Source organism: Brachycentrus maculatus, unplaced genomic scaffold (genome assembly GCF_059751285.1).
Source record: "Brachycentrus maculatus isolate JH-2025_06_01 unplaced genomic scaffold, ASM5975128v1 h1tg000105l, whole genome shotgun sequence".
Lineage (NCBI taxonomy): Eukaryota > Metazoa > Arthropoda > Insecta > Trichoptera > Brachycentridae > Brachycentrus > Brachycentrus maculatus.
The window spans coordinates 958,668-977,289 of record NW_028280859.1 but is presented as its reverse complement, the minus strand read 5'-3'; the positions used below and the strand labels follow the sequence as shown (position 1 = coordinate 977,289).

Here is an 18,622-nt window from a genome sequence, read left to right as displayed (position 1 = left end):
AGACTGGTTAATTACCTTGCCTTTTCTATTTTGTTCAAGAAGATTCTGCATAATCTAAGATTGTACTTTTAGTATAAAGCGAGGAAAAATAAAAGTACATAGTTTCTGTTTTGAGGATTTCAGTAGTCAGGTTTAAAAAATGGAAGAACCCATACTTTATATTACATATTTCACCTCAAAAGGTTCGTTCACGTTAGCTGTGTCCAAATTACACAAGCCTGTACCAGTAGGGGTATACGAACCTGAGTACCTTAGACATTGCTGTTACATTTTATCCTTTTCTGCTCCTGAAATGAAATTTGTAAGCATAATGAATAAATCAATGTATTTATATTCTTACAGAATCGCAATAGAATGCGGTTAGTAAATCCCACAAAGCTCGGTGAGCTTCAGAAAGTGGTAGACAACGTCCGGAATATCTGTATCCTCGCTCACGTGGACCACGGGAAGACTACCCTCGCCGACTCTCTGGTGGCTAGCAACGGGATTATTTCCTCCAAGGCCGTGGGGAGCTTGAGGTACCTGGACAGCCGACCAGATGAGCAGAAGAGAGGGATCACCATGAAGAGTAGCAGTATCTCCTTGCTCCATTGTCTGGCAGAAAGTGAATACTTGGTCAACTTGATAGATTCTCCGGGGCATGTGGACTTCTCAAGCGAGGTTTCGACAGCTGTGCGTTTGTGTGATGGCGCCATTATTGTGGTAATTCTTCACTTTTAGTTATTAACGAGCTAGGTTTTTAAATAGAGTACAGTATTGATGGATGCGTGTGAATGCTGCGATAGTGCCATTACTAAGTAGTGTATACTGCAACCTATGCTCAAAACTGTTGCCAAGAAATGGCAATTCAGTTGGCTAGGCAAGGTACTTGTACATGGCCTAGCAATCTGAATGACAAAGAGCATAAACCTAGCCTATCCTACAAGGTATAGTAAGGTACTTGTATCTTAAAACATACCCTAATGATTTCAATGATCCGCGAGACTGCATAGGAGTATCGAAGCAATAAAATCATGTTATTTCTAATCCTGATACTACCATGTAATGCTGAAACAGCATTAAATGGGGTCTTATTGTATTAGATTATACATGTATATTCTATCGACACTGCTTGGTGTATTCGCCAGCAGCTCATCTGAAGATATATATAGGCTTTTATATCTCAGAATTCATTCTATTTTTGTTTTCATTTCATTGTTCTCTTGTTTGTTATAAGCAAGTTATTTTCACTTCCATTATTCTAGGTGGACGCAGTGGAGGGGGTGTGTCCTCAGACAAGAGTGGCGCTCAAGCAAGCTTACTCGGAAAACATAAAGCCTGTTCTGGTACTAAACAAAATTGATCGTCTTATACTGGAGCTGCAGTTGACACCTCTTGATGCATATGTTCACTTGACACAGATTCTTGAACAAGTAAATGCCATTTTGGGAGAACTCTTTACATCAGATATCTTCGAAAAGGAAGATAATACAGAATTGGTAATTTTGTTACTTTTTTATGTAAATAGGCATTCGTCATATTTAAAAATCCAACAATAATTTTTATATTGTTAAGCATGGTTTTAATTACATTATGTTTTTTTAAAATAGAACAAGCAGGAAAGTAGTGAAGCCGAGACACCATATAACTGGACTTCAGCTTTGGAAGATGCTGACGATTCTCACTTATATTTTACCCCTGAATCCGGGAATGTCGTTTTTGCCAGCGCTATTGACGGATGGGGATTTGGAGTTGCAAAATTTGCTAAAATATTTTCTGAGAAATTAGGTAGGGCTTTATTAATATTTCCGAAAGAACTGTATTCTTATAAAATATTATTGTTTAACGAACTGTTGTTTTTAGGAGTTAAAGAGGAGTTGCTACGTAAAGTTATTTGGGGAGATTTTTATCTTGATTCCAAATCGAAACGATTCATGAAGGGAGCTCAGGAAAAAGCTAAGAAACCCGTGTTCGTGCAATTGGTACTTGAAAATATATGGTCTTTGTACGAAACCATATTTGTCAGAAAGGAAAGAGACAAGGTGGAAGCTATTACAAAAAAATTAGGAATCAATTTGACAGCGCGAGATTTAAAGCACAGAGATTCCAAAATACAAGTGCAGGCTGTGACATCTCAATGGCTTCCTTTAGCGGATGCGGTCTTGGATATGGTGTGCGATAAACTTCCTTCGCCCAAATCAATAACGGAAGAAAAAGTTGAGAAGTTAATGTGTTTACAAAATAGACGTTTTGACTCTTTACTTCCAGAAACCCAGGCTCTCAAGGAAGACTTCCTCGCTTGCGACAGCTCTGATTCTCGACCTGTGATTGTTTACATATCCAAGATGTTCCCCGTTGATCGTAAAAGTCTACCCGTGAACAAAGCCAAGCCTTTAACATCTGATGAAATAGCCCACCGAAGGGAGATAGCGAGACAGAGACATCTGGAGCGACAAAATCAGTTAAATGCTCCCGAGTATGTTACTCTAGATGAAGCTTCCGTTATTTTACCGAAGAAAGAGACAGAAGATATTGTCGAGTTGGATGATGATGTTTTTGTAGGATTTGCTCGAATTTTTAGTGGAACATTAAGAAAAGGTTGCCAGTTGTATGTTTTGGGGCCCAAACATGATCCAAATACTTATCTTGGAAATCTGACCAATCCTGAAATTGACATGAATTTGACATTAAAAGATTTAAAAAGTAATCAGCATATCACTAGAGTAGAGTAAGTAATTTGTGCAATCGGAATAAATATTGTTTCTAATTCATAATAGTAAATTTATTGCTTATTTTTTTTAATTTCAGAATCAATCAGCTCTATTTACTAATGGGTCGTGAACTAGAAGAATTGGAAGAGGTTCCAGCGGGAAATATATTGGGTTTGTATTCTTTGTTTCTCTTTGAATATATAAATATATCACCATTCTCTTTTTGCTGTTCTATTATGAGTAGAAAAAAGAGCTACTAATAATACTACCATCCTTTGCCACTAGCACTTCGTTAGGAACTGCGAGTTTAGCTTCAATTAATACCATTTATTATATTACCCAGATTTATTTTTCCCCAACATCTTTATCCACTTTTCCGTCCCTTGAAAACATACATACTTCTTAGATATGAAAATTCTGTATGATTTAATTCTATTATTAACAGGTATTGGAGGTTTAGATGAACATGTTTTGAAAACAGCTACATTAAGCACTACAGTATATTGCCCTTCGTTTACCGAGATGCAAATGTTTGCTGTTCCAATCGTGAGAGTTGCCGTTGAAACTAATCACCTATCAGATATGCCAAAACTCATTAAAGGTAAGAACCAAAAATCAGTTTTACCAGTATGCTTGTAATAAATCTATTGATTTTTTAGTTTTTGTATACTAAAAGCATTGTTGACTTTGTGATATGGTAATATGACTCTCTCCTTTTCATTCATCATTCACTTTTAAAGTGGTATTACATAAAGTGAATGATGAATTATAAAGAGAGTGTTAATGTACTAACAGTTTATATTCTCGCTATATTTGCCTAGATATCAATATCTTTTTTTTAAATAATTATTATTTACCTTTCCTTCATATAATAGCCTGATAGATGGTGTAAAAAATATTGAAAAAAAATATATATGTATACCTGAGGTGGCCTAAAGTTTAATATATCATTATTTTGATTTAGGTTTAAAGTTATTAAACCAAGCAGATGCGTGTGTTCAAGTTTTGGTACAAGAAACTGGAGAACATGTCTTATTAACAGCTGGTGAAGTTCATTTGGAGAGGTGTCTCGAGGATTTGAGGTTAGTATTAAGGAGTCAATCACCTTTACTAACTTATTTTTCAATAATTCCTTTTTATATTGAATAAATTTTATATTTTTTTCAGTTCACGGTACGCTAAAGTTCCTGTTACTGTATCAGACCCAATTGTTCCATTCAGGGAAACAATTACAGAACCGCCTACATTGGATATGGTGAACGAAGATATAGAAATGCAAAATGTAACTGTTGTTCAACAACAGATAAATGAAAAACAAGAAAAAGATAAAGTCATCACATTGCAAACTCCAAATAAACAATGTACCATTAAAATTAGAGCCATTCCTCTGCCCAAAGATGTTACAAACCTTCTGGAGAAGAATTCAGAAATACTCAAGATTTTAGAATCACAATTGAAATACACCTTCAAAACTCCTGCTGCAAACACTGAATTAGAAGGTGATTTTGCAAAAATCAGTTTTGAAGAGGGACAATCAGCAGATGTGATAGATGAGAGACAATCTCGAATTGATAAACTGACAGATCGGTCGTTAAAAGCTATTGAAGTCTTCAAAGCTGACTTGAAAAAAGCATTTGATTCTGCAGGCCCCGAATGGAAAAATGGCGTTGAAGAAATTTGGTCGGCAGGTCCTAGAAAGTGCGGGCCAAATTTATTATTGAACCGTATCAAGGATTATAAAAAATCTCTATTTGATTTCTGTAAAAATATCGATGATGTGAAAGATTTAAGAGATGATTTTACCAGTAGTTTTATGAATGGCTTCCAACTGGCCACACTGGCTGGTCCTTTGTGTGAAGAGCCAATGATGGGAGTGGGTTTCGCTGTAGAGGAATGGAGCATCTTAGAAGAAGAAGATTCGACCGCGGCAAGTCAGCCATATGGTCCATTCTCAGGTAGGTTTTTAAAAAAAAAATATATACTTTAAATTAGTACATATAAGTATGGTTCCCAGATTGAGGTAGTACTTTACGAAAATGGCGCTTTACAAATTATCCAAATTATTATAATTATTATTATTATCTCACTAGGTAATATTACCTGTACTGGCAGTTCACTTATATTTGATATCAGACGACACAGTAACTCTTTATAACATATCCCAGGACAGAATATTTATATGTACTCGTATTTATTTTACTTCACCTCCGACTGAAGTGCAGGACTGAAAACTTTTCTATCATGATCATGATAAAACTGTGTCGATTTAATCCAGTGCCCTATCCACCATTGGGTGCATATAGGGGTCAGAATAGAAAGAAATGAGATTTACCCTTTTCATTTACCTACCACTTGCATTTGAATGTAATTCTTCTTTGTCATCCGTCTCTCCACTAGTGGATATAGGCCTCTTCTAATATTTTACATACTTTCTCTCGTTTGGGCTTCGATCCAATGTGACTCAACCCGGCACAATGTCATCGGCCCATCTTTTCTGGGGCCGGCCTATTCCTCTCTTCGTGTCCCATGGTTTCCATCGCAGAAGTCTGGATATATAAGTTCTGAATATAATATATTTATTATACATAGTTGTTGTTTTTTGAAAAGGTCAAATAATGTCCGCTGTGAAGGATGGCTGTCGTAAAGCATTTCAGGCGCAGCCTCAACGTCTCATGGCTGCTATGTATTCCTGTCACATAAATGCAAAGGCGCAAGTACTCGGTGAGTCTCATAAACCATTTATCCATTTTTTCAAACCTTTTTTTAGCATTGATTATAAATATTTATAGGATTCAGACATACACAAATGTGAAGCTCAACACGGTTGTTCTTGTAACATAAGTATGAGAAAAGCATAGCTTTTATCAAAACTCGACATTCGCCTCGTGAAAACAATCATATCTGCATTTGAAATTCTTTGAGATATACAAATTAATACAATTTGGTGATTCCATATTTTGAATTCAATATTTTTAGTTATATTTGAACATCAATTTTTACCTTACTGTTTCTTATTTTACATCTTTTTCTTAATTTTTCTTTGTTTTTGTTCCTGTTTGTCCACCAATTTTTGTAGTTTCAAATTATTACAGTTAGCTTTATACCATACAGTATATTGTATGAGTATATATTTGAAATTCTGAAAATACCAATTGGGTAGCCATATTCATTTGTGAAGTACTTACATGTATGTCCCAGCCATCAAATATATTTCTCCATGGATGAAACATCCCAAAACAAAGGTGTTTTATGCATATAGGGAGGTATGTAGGTACTTCATATGTGTTTCTTATTTTTGGCTTAATAAGGCTTACTTAATTTTGGGTCGCAAATGTAAAGTTTTTTTTTTCAAAACCAAAAAAAAAAAAATTTTACAGCTGTTGTCCTATTTTACGTCTCAGTATAATATTGCACAGTATTTTATTAATGTATAACGGATAAAATAAAAGGTTTTGTTTTTTTTTTTTTTTTAATAATTTTCATGTACTCCAATGTATACAAGCATTCAAGATTACATATCAATATATTTTTGTGGTTAACTATTATTTACATCACAATTTTAATAATTAATGCTTTCATAAGTACATTTATGTATTACACTAAGGTTTTAAATATTTCTTATAAGTATACATGTATCAGGTGCTCAATTACAGCGGACGGATATCACATTAATTACGTAGTATAGATAATTTTACCTCTTTACTTCTGTGTGACTTGCATTTGAAGTTCTTGCAAAAAATATTCATTATCTTTCTTTAGAAGTAAAGTTAAAGATGTTTGCACTACGTAGTTAAAACGTTAACTTTCTCTTAGAATTGTCGCCTAGATACATTTTGCAAATTGGTTAAATAAGTGCGTCTATAAATACATAAGTAAATTTCGTACTCTATACTATTATATAATATAATTGTTCAAATTAATATTTCTTTCGTTGCCATTTTTATGATCATTTTCAACCACATATTTTGTTTTTAAACGTTAGATATGTGTTTATTATATAAATTAACAACACAATTTGAATAAATGCTGGTATAATCAAGGCATATTAAGGAAAATGTAATATTAAAAATATTGCGTTAAAAGCTAATAATAGTACATATTTAAAGTCAATAAAATATTGTTATATTATTAACCTATGTATAGTGTGATTAAATAATTGATTGGGTTTTCAACATATAGATTGCTATATAAAATAAATGAATCATTAAATTAGTGAATATTTTACATAAAATATCAGCGTTAAATATCATAAATGAAGCGTGTAGTGCATTGAGTTCGAATCATATTAGTAAAGTTGTCATTTTTTTGCAATCCAATATTTTAACTCGTGTTCCCAATAGAATACAATGAACTATAAAACTACAAGACATTCACCATAGGCTTATTTAATTTTAAGGGTGTTTCAACTGGATATGGAATATGCATCATTCTTTCCTTTTTTATGAAAGAAGATGGAAGTCTGAGCATCCCACTCATCAATCTCATCCGTAGGGTGAATAATCCGGTTTCCAATATAATAAATAATATTGATATTGTTTATTTAATTTTATTTATGCTTAGACTAATTTTGCTGTATGTATTTAGTTTATTTTTTAAATCACTCATTTAAAAATTAAAAATAAACAGATTGTGTAAGAATAATCAATGATGGAAGTAAAATTTTTACTTTTAAATATCTAAAACATGATACTTGATTATTAAATATAAAATATGATCATTAAATGATAATTAATTGACGTTTCGTTCAGTATCTGTTTGGAAATTAATGTTTTAATATGTCCGTCACATTCTTACCCGAATCAGTCTATGAAAAACTTAAATATAATAATTGTGATAAATAAAATAAAGTCGATTGTTTCTAAAATTTCATCCGAGAAATGGGCGGTAACAGTGCAAACCATACCTCAGTTACATATGTCAGTCTAATATGCAAACCATGTAGCTCACATTTTGTAAGATGTTCTTCTTCAAACCCTTATCCGGATCCAATGGGCCATAGGGTACTGTGTCACAACGACACACTATTATCTTGATTGTTAATTATGTGAAGGTAAGGTGATCAGTCCTGTATCTGAGTGAAAAATCACTTATATTTATTTTGACCCCCCGGGAATTGAATTGAATGGTAGTTAAATGGTGGTGGTTCTACCTAGTGAGACATTCATCAAAAAGTAAAACATGTAATTTTAAAAGTAATAATAGAGAAATAAATAAAATAAAACACTACGTAGGCACACTACATGCTCAAATGTTCAGAAGCCACAAAAAAATATATGGACTGATATTTTTTAATGTAAATAAATTTCTGTCCATGGGAATACATACTCTAAATATGATAAAGATATTCTCCAATGTGATTATTTAAAAATGTAAATTGTATAATTAAAGTTTGTTATGTGAATTTTCTACCAATAGGGATGAAACGTTTCACCAAAAGAGAAAATGTATTGTTTGTTTAGTTCAGATATTTCAATAACACAAGATATATTAAATATATCAACAGAGACAAAAGATCTTCTTTATACCGAGGAAAGTCTAGTGTAACCTTTACCGTTCTACCCGTTAATGAACATTCACATTGCCTTAATTCTTGATGTCGTATGTATACATTCTAACCAAGATATGAAAGCTGTTATTAAGATACCTATTCTTAGATACGTATCTAAACAACAGCTTTCATATCTTAGTTAGAACTGACCGATTGGACTGCCATCTGTTGAGAACTTTGCAAAATAAATAGCTTTCTCCTTCTGACAAAAGGTGAGAATTGTTTATTTAAAGACATGCTTTATATCAAATATATCTTGATACATTTCCCGCAAAGGTTAAATATAGTGTTCGAATACGATATAATAAAATAAATATTTTCAATTATAAAAAATTAAAAAATCCTGTCCAAATCAAATGGCAATTTTCTTCGATAAAAGACATACCCATTCGAAAGAGGGTGTTATAGTAATCCTATCCAATGGAGACTTTTGATATATGCATACTAGACCGACAATAAATACTACCGCGATTAGGATAAATTGAATAATATTTGTCATAAATAATCCACGGGTAAAGCACTCCTTAAGGTCCAAAAGAAACATTAATTTAAAGTAATTTGAAAATGTCATTGTGCCGTTTTAATACTGGCAAGAGACATTTTCCTTTTGTGTGGTGAACTAATCATATTCTTTAGATATAGTTCAGTTTTCCCAGTCCGCCGTCTGCGCCAACTCCCTGACCTTGTCCCAGGGTATGGGTGGCAACACTCTCTTGATGCTTCTCTTCCCCGTGTCCCGGATCTTTCTGGACATCCGGCTGTAGTAAACTCCAGGGCCCGCATAGTCTGGGTACCTGGAGTACGGATCCTGGTTGAAGCTGGGTTGGGAGTACCCCACCTTGTAGGAACTTGTCGCAGGGCGGGACGATACTCCGTTATATCCTGGAAAATATGAAAAACATTAAACATTACTTCTTCTTCTACTTCTGTTCGTGTCATGTCATGTCCCCCTGACGTCGACTATCACTTGAGAGTAATTGTCTTTGTGTTAGGCAGCTCTAAACAGCGCCTCGACGTTCCTGATCCCCTTCCAATGTCCTAGTCGTGTATTCCTAATCTAATATATTTATATATATTTATTACTATTTGAATAAATCAACAGTGGAAAAGATGTAACAAAGATTATTGCACATAATACATCACAAGATACGCACATAATGGGCAGGCGCCATGGCGTAGTTGGCTCGTCTGCGAAATTGGCGTCGCGGGTTCGTTTCCAATCAATTGCAAAATAAATTCAAGAAAGATTTTTTTCAATTGGTCCAGGTGTTTGTGATACATTTTTCACATTTACCCTCCCTATCCTTATCCTACATGCAGACAAACCTCTAAAAATAGAGGTTTTGCAGGTTATTCATTAAAAAAAAAGAATTCTTGGGACATGTGCTAAAATTTTGATATCTAGGAAGGATTTTCTCAAGAGATGGAAAAGTGGATAAAGTAAAGTAAATATAATAAATGGGGTTTTGAACAGAGTGATTGCAAATAAAAATATGTCCATGGATGCCGAACTGACGGTTCACAACGGAGTGTTGGTACCGAAACTGATGTATGCAAGTGAAACACGGAACTGGCAAAGGAAGGATGAAAGCAGAGTGAACGCTGTTGAAATGCGAATGTATGGTAAATTGTTGTATGACAGAATCAAAATGAAAATTTTGAAAGGAATGTAAGCCTGAACTAGGGATAGTTGAAAAGATAAAGAAAAGTTATTTACGGTGGTTTGGACATTTTGAACAAATGAATATTGAGAGAACGACTAAGATAGTATATTTGGTGAATGTGATCGGGAGAACAAAACGAAGACGGCCGAAAAAGACTTGATCTATCAGAACCTAAAATCAGGTGGTGTCAAAAGTCTACGTAATCAGGGGACATGTATGACTAGATGTATGGATGTGAAGGAAGCTAGGAGAGTATGTCAGAAGAGAAGAGTGTGGCGTCCCATCAACTCTGCCTACCCCTGCAGAGAAATGGTAAAACAAGATGTTAACTAACTTACCAGGTGGCGAGTACTGCGTTTGTTGAACACACATCATTCCATACACCCTGATACCCGGAACAGATGCGTAAGTAGGCTGGTCATGCGCCATCGGTCCCTCTGTAAAAAAATATATTGGGTTAGATTACGATAGCTTAGGCTAGTTTCCAAATAGTTGTTCACAAATCAGAGTTTCTCCATTTAAGAGTTATTTTTACATTTTTGATATCCAACATAGTCCAGGCGTTTTTCAGTATGTGAAACAATCTGGACAGGATCTTGCATTTTCTTCTTCTCCATCTTACTCCTCATTACTGAGGGTTGTGACCCTTGTCGAATCAGTACTCTTCTCCAGTTATCCCTTGACTGCGCTGCATGTAGCTCTCCAACCACCGAGGTGCATGCTGCTGTCTTGTTCTTGATTAGTCTATCGTGTAAAGATCTTCCTCTCCCTTTCTTCCCGTCCAGGCTACAAATCACAACCAGTCGTTCCAGGCTATTCTCATTGTCACACGCAATGTGTCCAAAGAACTGAAGAATTCCTCGTATACATACACTAGCCAGAGTCAAATGGATCTTTCATACATCCAAATAAAAGCGTCTGCTAAATGAAAACTTTTTCATTCGAACCATAAATGGCTCTAGTGAACTCACGTGTGCAATGTCATGAGATTAATGATATATCTAGGAGTTTGAAAATTTTGAGTAGTGTGGTCTTCAATTATGGGCAGAACGGTGAATGTTGCACATGTGTAAATTGATTTATTAACCACCCTATGATGTCATAAACCCTGTAAACACCCAAATTTCCATATTCTTCTTCATCTATTTTGAGATGTTAAAATTTTTGTTTGGTTTGCTTTGACGAAGAACAAAAATAACTAATAAATTCTATTTTGATGTTGATGTCCCAAAAATTCGATTCATTTTAACGATAGTGATGTGTATATTTCGTTAATAGGTATGAGTATCAGTTTTCTTAGCTGACCAAAAGTGAAGGTGGTTTGGTTTGCTTTGACGAAGAATAAAAATGATAAATAAATGTTATAGTGATGTTGATGTCCCAAAAACTTGATTAATTTTAAATATAGTGATGTGTGTATTTTGTAAATGGGATAGAGTGTCAGTTTTCTTAGCTTACCTAGGACATTTTCCTCCGGGCACCGACATATGACCAGGTAGTGGGATTTTCCAGTCCTGATGTTTTGCAGTGCCAACAGTGACCAATCTCTCGGCGATCTGCATTCCCTCATCTCTGACGTTGCTTCACAAGTCTTCACCAGGGTTACAGCTTTTGCAGCGTACTGAAAAACATAAATGCCAGTAGTTAATAATATATTTGGGTTATAATATTTATATATGTATTATATTACAGGATATAACAGTTAAAGATTAGTTACAACCTTTCCCGAACTGATTATCCAAAAATTACACGTGATCCAAAGCGGGGTACCAAAGGACCCTTTCATATTTGTATGGAAATCGTAGTACGCAGCTCGTAACTCGCAGCTGAGTCACAGATTCCACGTTCTTTTTATAAAAACAATATTTTGAATCATTCAACCATTTGAAATTATAAAAAACTGTAAAAATTTCTAAAAATAAGAAAATTTTCTTTAATATTTTTTTTTAAGATTACAAAAAAGATGGAGTAAGTAGCTTTTATAATACTAAAGTTATCGAATTAAAATTCATATATGAGGGATTTCAATACCCCTGTTCGAGCCGGCTAGGTTAATATAAATTTAATATTTAATTTTTTGGTCGCAACTGTCGTCAAGAAAAAGCGATTCAGTTGGCTTGGCCATGTACTCCGAATGCCTCCCGAGAGCCTTAATCAAGCTTGCCTCCTTTACAAGGCATCAGGTTCGCGCCGCCCAGGACGACCACTGCTGACAATTTATCGGCAGCTCTCGTCAGAACTTCGGGCGCTGACTTGACTCGGGAGGATGCAAGGCAGCCGACAGAAAAGCCTGGAGACAGTTTGTGGCCCACATAGGGAGCGGATATGTTTTTTAAAGTACTAACTTAACCCTTCACTGCATGGTGTATCAAATTTGTTACATACCCAAAAGTTAGTGTTAAAACGTCCTTTAAAAATATGAGCAACCATTCTTTGTTGTTACTGATTAGATACATTCATAACTCAAGTTTATAGTTCATAATTTAGCCAAAAGATGCGCTATGAATGCCAAAATAATAACTTCACTTGTCTCTCGAAGACGAACTGTCAATGCAGTCATGCAGTCATGCAAAAAAAAGTCATGCAGTGAAGGGTTAAGCCAATAAAACAATAGTAGAAGTCCTGTGGATTTGAGGGTTACTCGGCTGTCCTACTTAATCCAAAAATGCAAAAAAACGTACTACAAAAAAAATGTCCCTTACTGTGTTTTAAGTTTGGACAGCCGTACTGGTGTGTCGAGTATCAAACATGGCACCTCCAGCATGGTAGCCAAATCTGCGCTACAGAATGTTGATAGTAACGGAAAAGTAAAACTTACTCTTTTCTTGGAATCAGTAGTGAGCTGGGTTGTATGAAGGTCGTCCGCGTTTAGGGATGCTGAGCAAGGGTCTCTATGCCTCGAGGGACACGCACACAAGGGTTGTGTGTAGTTCAGTCGGACATACACGGCGTTGCAAACCTAAAATTTTAAGAAAAAACTAATTCGTAGATCAAAATTGCATCTCCTTTGATAAACTTCAAGATGCGTCTGAAACATTATTATGTATCCTTAAAATCCTGACTGTCCATCGTATCCTTATCTGTACAATATTCTTCGAATTTTCTCTATTCTTTTCTTAATATATCGATAAATCGCAACTTAATTTTCTTCATACCTAGGTAACATTTTATGTAATTGTTTTTTGTAACTAACTAACAACTAACTAACCATCACACCGCTTCCCCGCAGGGGTAGGCAGAGAGAATCGAACGCCACACCACTCTGTCTTTGCAAACATTCTTTGCCTCTTCTACATTCATGCATCTCCTCATACATACCCGACGATTATTACGACTCCTGACCCGGCCGCTTTCAAGTATTTGACATACCTGATTGTGCCAAGTTTTCCTCGGTCGTCCTCTGCTTCTTTTTCCAACTACATTCGCCTCATAAATTTGTTTAATCGTTCTTTCTTCACTCATACGCTCCACATGTCCAAACCATCTCAACACACCTTTCTTAATTTTATCGATAATGCTTATCTCAGCCTTACATTCCTTACATTTCCTTATTTCATCATTCGAACATCTATCAAACATCGTTTTGCCACACATTCGTCTGAGGGATCGCATTTCGACTGCATTCAGTCTGCTTTCATCCTTCTTTTGCCAACTCCATGCTTCGCTTCCATACATAAGGGTTGGAACCAGAACTCCATTGTGTACTGCCAGTTTAGCTTCCGCTGATAGATTTTTATTTGCTAAAACTGATTTTAGTGCACCATTCACTCTGTTCCCAGCATTCACTTTTTGTTGTTTGTTTTTTGTTGTTGCTTAAAACACCGTTTTTGTATTGAAAAGAATAAAATTTTCCTTAAAATAAATATACGGTTTTGAAAAGAAGTTATTAAAAGGTAATGAGTTAAAAAAATATATAAATTTTTCAATATAACAAATATCATACTATATTCTAAAAAAGTCAAAACTCAAATATACATTGTAAAAAAAAATGGCGGGTGGTCGCATTCTTGATTAGAGAGTTTGAGATCTCAGCCTTTACGAATGACTTGTAAGTATTTTTTATTTACCTGTTGGATAGCGCATTCCGGCAGAAGATAAATGTGTTGATTGTGTGGGTAGTAATGGTATTTGGTCGGTTTCGCCAAAACTGTTGATCCATCGGGAAGTGCCATCGACTGAAAAAATAAAATAACATAAATAAGCTATGGTCCCGATCGTCGAGGGATACGTGTGGCAGTGATACACTCGTGTAATGCATAATACACACATCCTTGGCAGTATTCAGTAGTGCTGTTAAAACTTGACCTTGTAACAAAAAGTCCACACAATTATACTATTCTCTCTCTCTCTCTAGACCAATATTAGATGGACAAATATCGTTTTACTCTGAAAATATTAAACGCACGCGATACCTTAGCGAAAAAATGCGAAAAACAACGGCACATTAACGAATCGCGTGACGTAACACGAATACGTTCTTTGACTTTTTTTGTTATTTTGCAAATTAATCGTTATATTTTTTTCAGAATTGACCAAATGATTCACCCAGTATCATTATATTTTTTTCGCAGATATCTACGTTTTTTTGTTTGTTTGCTTGTTAAAATATTTAAATTTTATTATACAATATAATACCGTTGTTGTAATCGAAATATGGCTGACTAGGCACATATTTCACCCACCACAATATACATGGTCAAGCTAGAATAAAAATTATTATTTGTGACTAAAAATGTTCATTTTTTTATACTTTTATTTTCGCATATCCTCGGAGAATATTTTTCTAGCGATTATAAATATATATGCTTGTTTATATGTATATTTCTATTATAACGGGCTGCAAAAGCTTTGCGAAGCTTTATTGTAAAATATGTTTTAATCTCTCGGTAATTAATTATCATTTTCCGCGTTCTTCACTCATTAGCGAGTCGCGTTCATAAATGACTTAAGCTGCATTCATTTCAGAGTTTCCTTATAGACTTAGGCGTGTTTTACAACAACATCAAAAGAATTTACTGAAAAAAAAAACTAATTACTCAAGTAATAACTGTTTTCGGAACGGAGTAACTTCAACGTAAAATTTAAATCGTAAATTTTTTTTGGACACTAAATCCTTTTTTTCTTCTTAGATTCCTATATGCACTTAGTGTATAGGGCACCGCATTATTGGATCTAGGAGTGGAATATACATATGTAAATATTTGAATATATCAGATGACGCAAGGGAAGAGGCTAAGTATGAAGGATATTGCTACATTTGGTAAAGGTAGGAAAAATGAGGAAATCATACAAGGCTTTAAAAACAGTAATGGCTAGGGCATTTGGGATTGCATACACTTCTTTTATTAGGTTTTATAACTTGGACGCTGCTAAATTGTACGAGGTCCTTAAGTAAATTCTGTACATCGAAAAATACTAAATGTAGTAGTATTGGACTAAATTGTTATTAAAAAATAACGGTCGCAACTGTTACCTTTTTATAAAAAATAACGTGAAACTGTTTTAAAATTTGTTTACGTAGGCTATTCAACAAATATCTAAAGTCAATATTTATATTTTTTACATATTCATTTCCAAATTAAGCAATAGATAAAAATGCTTAACATCTCACATAGAACGAATTACGACGCAACATAATTATTTTAGTACACTAAAAAAATATATAAATATATGACCATAATTATTCTTTTTACAATCGTATTTAAATACTCGTAATTACAGTTGATTCGTGTATGAAATCTAACCACTTTTATAACTTTAGTTGTATAAAATAGTTCTTCCATTACAGTTGACATCGAGTCAGCGAGGGTACTCGTAGTTCCGTGAAATGCAATAAAAGATCGAATTACGTTTGCAACTGTAATTTGCACTCTCCTAACATTAGCATCACTAATAATGACAGTAATTGACACTGAAGATTAGCGTCTCTGTACATTTTATTGGCGAATTGTAAAAACGGAGTGGTTTTCATTGAAAGAACCAAAGCACGTGCGTTATTTCTTGTTTATTAAACATACATGTAGATCTTCAACTTATTTTTCAAACCCTCATCCGCAGCCGATGATATATAGGCACATGCATCATATAAACGCAGTGTTATCTTGATCGTTAATGAATATTAGAGTGAAAAAAACACTTATATTTATTTGACTCCCTCCTAAGAATCGAAGCAGGGATCACATGTAGATAGTTATACTTTTCTATTTTAATATACTTTTCAAATATAAGAAAGTATAATTTCTACAACATTTTGAGTGTGTCCAATATAAGAGTTTCTGCTCAATAAAAAAAAATATTCTTCTTACCAAAAGATGTCTCCAGTGAAAATTCTAGTAATTCATGTACAATATTTCGAAAATGGATTATTTATATATATTGAACTTCCAAGAATTTGTATAATGTGGTTATCAATCATAGATAGAATTGGTGAATGTGTGTAAAGTGATCACTTAAACCAGCCTATGACGGTCGTAAGCCCCGTAAATGCCCAGACTTCCATTTTCTTCTTCATCTGTGGTGAGATATCAACAACAAAATAATATTTTCATGTATGGTAGGTACCTTGTATGTATGTTTTGAATATTGAAAGAATTAACTTTGTGGATCATATTGATATATTATTTAGAGAAATAAAAAGAGTTTTGTATAAAAATATATGTTTAGTCATAAATTAAACCCTGAAGAGGGCAACAGGTTGTTGCCGAAACTAGTTGGTTGTTAATAAAAATGTGAATGGATCAAAAAACAAAAATTTGTATGTACAATAGCTTAATAAATAATGAGGAAATTTTTAGTGTGATTTTTTTTGTCAATTAAACACTATTGAAGTCTTATTTTTTATATGTTGAAAAAAGGTGTGAGTAGAAATACGTAAGTATAATTGTGTTTTAATGATACTCATAGCTTAAATGGATGTGTAATCAACTCCTAACACGGGATGCCGGGGGGTATTCAAGATATTCATATATAACGAGGCGCCACTTTGCTTTAGGTTTTAGATAAATACAATGCAATTATAGTTTATGTCCACCTTCGTAGTAAATTGAGAGCGTATTTGTAATATGAAAGTGGTAAAAAACGATGTGTTTTCTTTAATCATTGTAATATGAATGTTAGAAAAAAAAAACAATTCATTGACAGTATAAAAATGATACCCAATTAAAATCCGGCTATAACAATTGTCAATAAAAATAACCTCGTCAGAACAAACCTTCACGTTATTCGAATTACTTTATTCGTTTAAAAATAATATCGGTGTATATGATACGATTCCCGAAACGCCTACCAGTTAAACGATATACAATGCACCAAAGCCTATAACGCATGTGATTCATATTTTATGCAGGTGTAAATATTTATATTTATATAAATTGTCCGCCTCCGTAGTGTAATGGTCACCACGCTCGACTACCGTTCTGGAGGTCCCGGGTTCGATTCCCAGGAAGGGGTCAAATAAATATTAGTGATTTTAATATTTATTCTAATATTTATTCAATATTACCCTGGACTGGTACCTGAAGCGGAGGGCTGATCACCTTTCCTTCTTAAGTTAATGATCTAAATAACACTGCTCTTGTATGATGCAGTGCCCTATGCACCATTAGGGTGGGGTTTGAAAAAGAAGAAGTAAATATGTGGGCAGTGCCATGGTAGCCATGATAGTGTTACTTGGATGCTGGTGTAGTGATTTTCCTGACGAAGAGACGTGTACATCTTGAAACTGTTGACTTTGAAAAGAGCTCAAAAATATATTGAAGTATTTTTTCTTTATATGTTTTGAATAACAAAAAAATCCCAGATATAAATATAATATTTTTAAATCGGGGGTGAAGTGGCTACCGGCTCTCTGCGTTGCCGGACGCTAAATGAATTATTTTATTGCGGGTAGGGCCTTAACGTGAATTCTCAACAAAGTTATAAAATCTCCCCTTGATAAGGTCGCGTTTGATTTCCGCTTCGCTCTCTAAAAATAGCTCTGACCGAATAACCTATAATTAGTAATTAGTCGATTAATTGGTACTTGTGATTTACGGAACGTCGGTCAGGCGGCCTTAAAAGGTTACCGCAGTCGCCACACGGCTGAATGAATGCGCCCGAGCGGGACTCGAACCTGCCCACACGATTCCCGCAAACGAGTTCGCGCACCACTAGCCAATGTTATCGTTCATCTCGAAATCGTATCGAACGGGATTGTGCATTGGCCGTGTGCAGTATTCAGTTTCGCAAACCTGATATGGCGTGTTACCGCCTATTATCTCATTATTACAACGTGTCATTGAAATGGATGAGGACTGGATATTCATAATTGATTGTGCCGGATTGTGTGATCTGAGAACCGGGGTTGATCCCTACTCTGGCGCAGTTTGGTTCTAACGCCAATACCAGACATACTATACACTGAAATCCCTCCATTTCTCGATATTTTCTAATATATTATTTTATTTATTGTCTCCGCAACTATTCTTTTCCAACACCTATTTATTATAAGTAAGCTAAAAGTGGTATTATGTAGTTTTACAATAAATTCAACAAAGTTATGTATGTATATATATCTAGTGAAGTTTTTATTTACATTTCATCGAATATTAAAAAAAATATCGATTTTTTCATTATTCATTAGTTACTATTGTACTTAGACCGATAATCAATTAAATTATCTAAGACTAAACACGACAATTTGACACTGTTTTAATCTTCGAAAATTATAATTTTTTTTAATT

General features: G+C 34.4%; 2 protein-coding genes across 2 annotated transcripts in view; one reads left to right on the top strand and one right to left on the bottom strand.

The window, feature by feature from the left end:
- LOC148310109 (elongation factor-like GTPase 1) overlaps positions 1 to 18,622 on the top strand; it is a 237,607-nt gene that overhangs the window by 567 nt on the left and 218,418 nt on the right. The window contains exons 2-10 of the mRNA XM_088258903.1: positions 343 to 702; positions 1,245 to 1,478; positions 1,590 to 1,767; positions 1,843 to 2,707; positions 2,788 to 2,861; positions 3,136 to 3,291; positions 3,655 to 3,772; positions 3,858 to 4,645; positions 5,298 to 5,411. Of these exons, the coding sequence (XP_088115029.1) occupies positions 355 to 702; positions 1,245 to 1,478; positions 1,590 to 1,767; positions 1,843 to 2,707; positions 2,788 to 2,861; positions 3,136 to 3,291; positions 3,655 to 3,772; positions 3,858 to 4,645; positions 5,298 to 5,411 (2,875 nt within the window). The 5' untranslated portion in view covers positions 343 to 354. The remainder of the gene's footprint in view (positions 1 to 342; positions 703 to 1,244; positions 1,479 to 1,589; positions 1,768 to 1,842; positions 2,708 to 2,787; positions 2,862 to 3,135; positions 3,292 to 3,654; positions 3,773 to 3,857; positions 4,646 to 5,297; positions 5,412 to 18,622) is intronic.
- Positions 8,442 to 18,622, bottom strand: part of dsx-c73A (doublesex cognate 73A) — a 106,801-nt gene continuing 96,620 nt past the window's right edge. The window contains exons 2-6 of the mRNA XM_088258904.1: positions 13,970 to 14,077; positions 12,721 to 12,861; positions 11,361 to 11,523; positions 10,241 to 10,339; positions 8,442 to 9,120 (exon numbers count right to left, since the gene is read on the bottom strand). Of these exons, the coding sequence (XP_088115030.1) occupies positions 8,882 to 9,120; positions 10,241 to 10,339; positions 11,361 to 11,523; positions 12,721 to 12,861; positions 13,970 to 14,077 (750 nt within the window). The 3' untranslated portion in view covers positions 8,442 to 8,881. The remainder of the gene's footprint in view (positions 9,121 to 10,240; positions 10,340 to 11,360; positions 11,524 to 12,720; positions 12,862 to 13,969; positions 14,078 to 18,622) is intronic.